General features: G+C 61.8%; 1 protein-coding gene across 1 annotated transcript in view; it reads right to left on the bottom strand.

The window, feature by feature from the left end:
• Positions 1–209, bottom strand: part of PCSK5 (proprotein convertase subtilisin/kexin type 5) — a 269,604-nt gene extending 269,395 nt beyond the window's left edge. The window contains 1 exon segment of the mRNA XM_009328171.1: positions 12–209. Within this exon segment, the coding sequence (XP_009326446.1) occupies positions 12–209 (198 nt within the window).
• Between the last annotated feature and the right edge of the window lie 594 nt (positions 210–803).

The raw sequence follows: 803 nt of genomic DNA on the forward strand, positions 1-803 counted from the left end.
AGTAAGGTTACCTGTCCTATATTGACGTATCCGTATTTGCTAGCTATCCGGTTGGCCTCCGGGAGCCCCCCAGTTATCCGCACAGCCCAGTGGTTGGTGTACAGGCGCGTCCTGCAGGCGGGCAGCAGGAACCCCAGCAGCAGGGTGAGCCGGCAGAGAAGGTCCCCGCCGCCTCCGCCTCCCCAGCAGCAGTGGCGCTTCCAGCCCATCTTCTCCTCCTCCGCACACAACCCCCACAAAACTTCTCCTTCCTTCTTCCGAGGCTCTTCTCCTCACCTCCGGGCGGCACCGGCGGCGCGTCCTCCCAAGTTACCCTGAGGAGGAAACTAGGAAGAGCTTGGAGTAGTGCATTGAACCGCCCGGGGGTTAAATGATGAGGGGTTGGGAATAATGGTTATGATCGGGGATTACTGCTGTCCCCTCCTCCCGCCGCTCTTCGGGGATTAAGTAACTTGCTTGGAAAGCTTCTCTCACAGTTTCTGAGCGCCAGCTTCTCCCTCTGTCCCCAGCTACATGGGAAGTCGTTTCTCCGCCGGGAGGAGGGCTCCTTCTCCCTCTCTCCGCGCTTCCCTCCTCTCTGACTTCCTTCCCCCTGCCAGCGATCTTCTGCCTCCGCTCCCGCGTCTGGCTTTTCCTCGCCTTCCCTCTCTCTCTCTCTCTCTTGCGCGGAGTCCGGGAGCAGCGCGGCTGCGGCGGCAGGCGGTGTGTGAGTGTTGGCAGCTGAGCGCCTCAGTTCACTCCGGCTCGGCCACCTCCCTCTCCTCTCCTCTCTCCTCCTCCTCCTCCTCCTCCTCCTCCTCCTC

Source organism: Pygoscelis adeliae, unplaced genomic scaffold (assembly GCF_000699105.1).
Source record: "Pygoscelis adeliae isolate BGI_AS28 unplaced genomic scaffold, ASM69910v1 Scaffold45, whole genome shotgun sequence".
NCBI lineage: Eukaryota > Metazoa > Chordata > Aves > Sphenisciformes > Spheniscidae > Pygoscelis > Pygoscelis adeliae.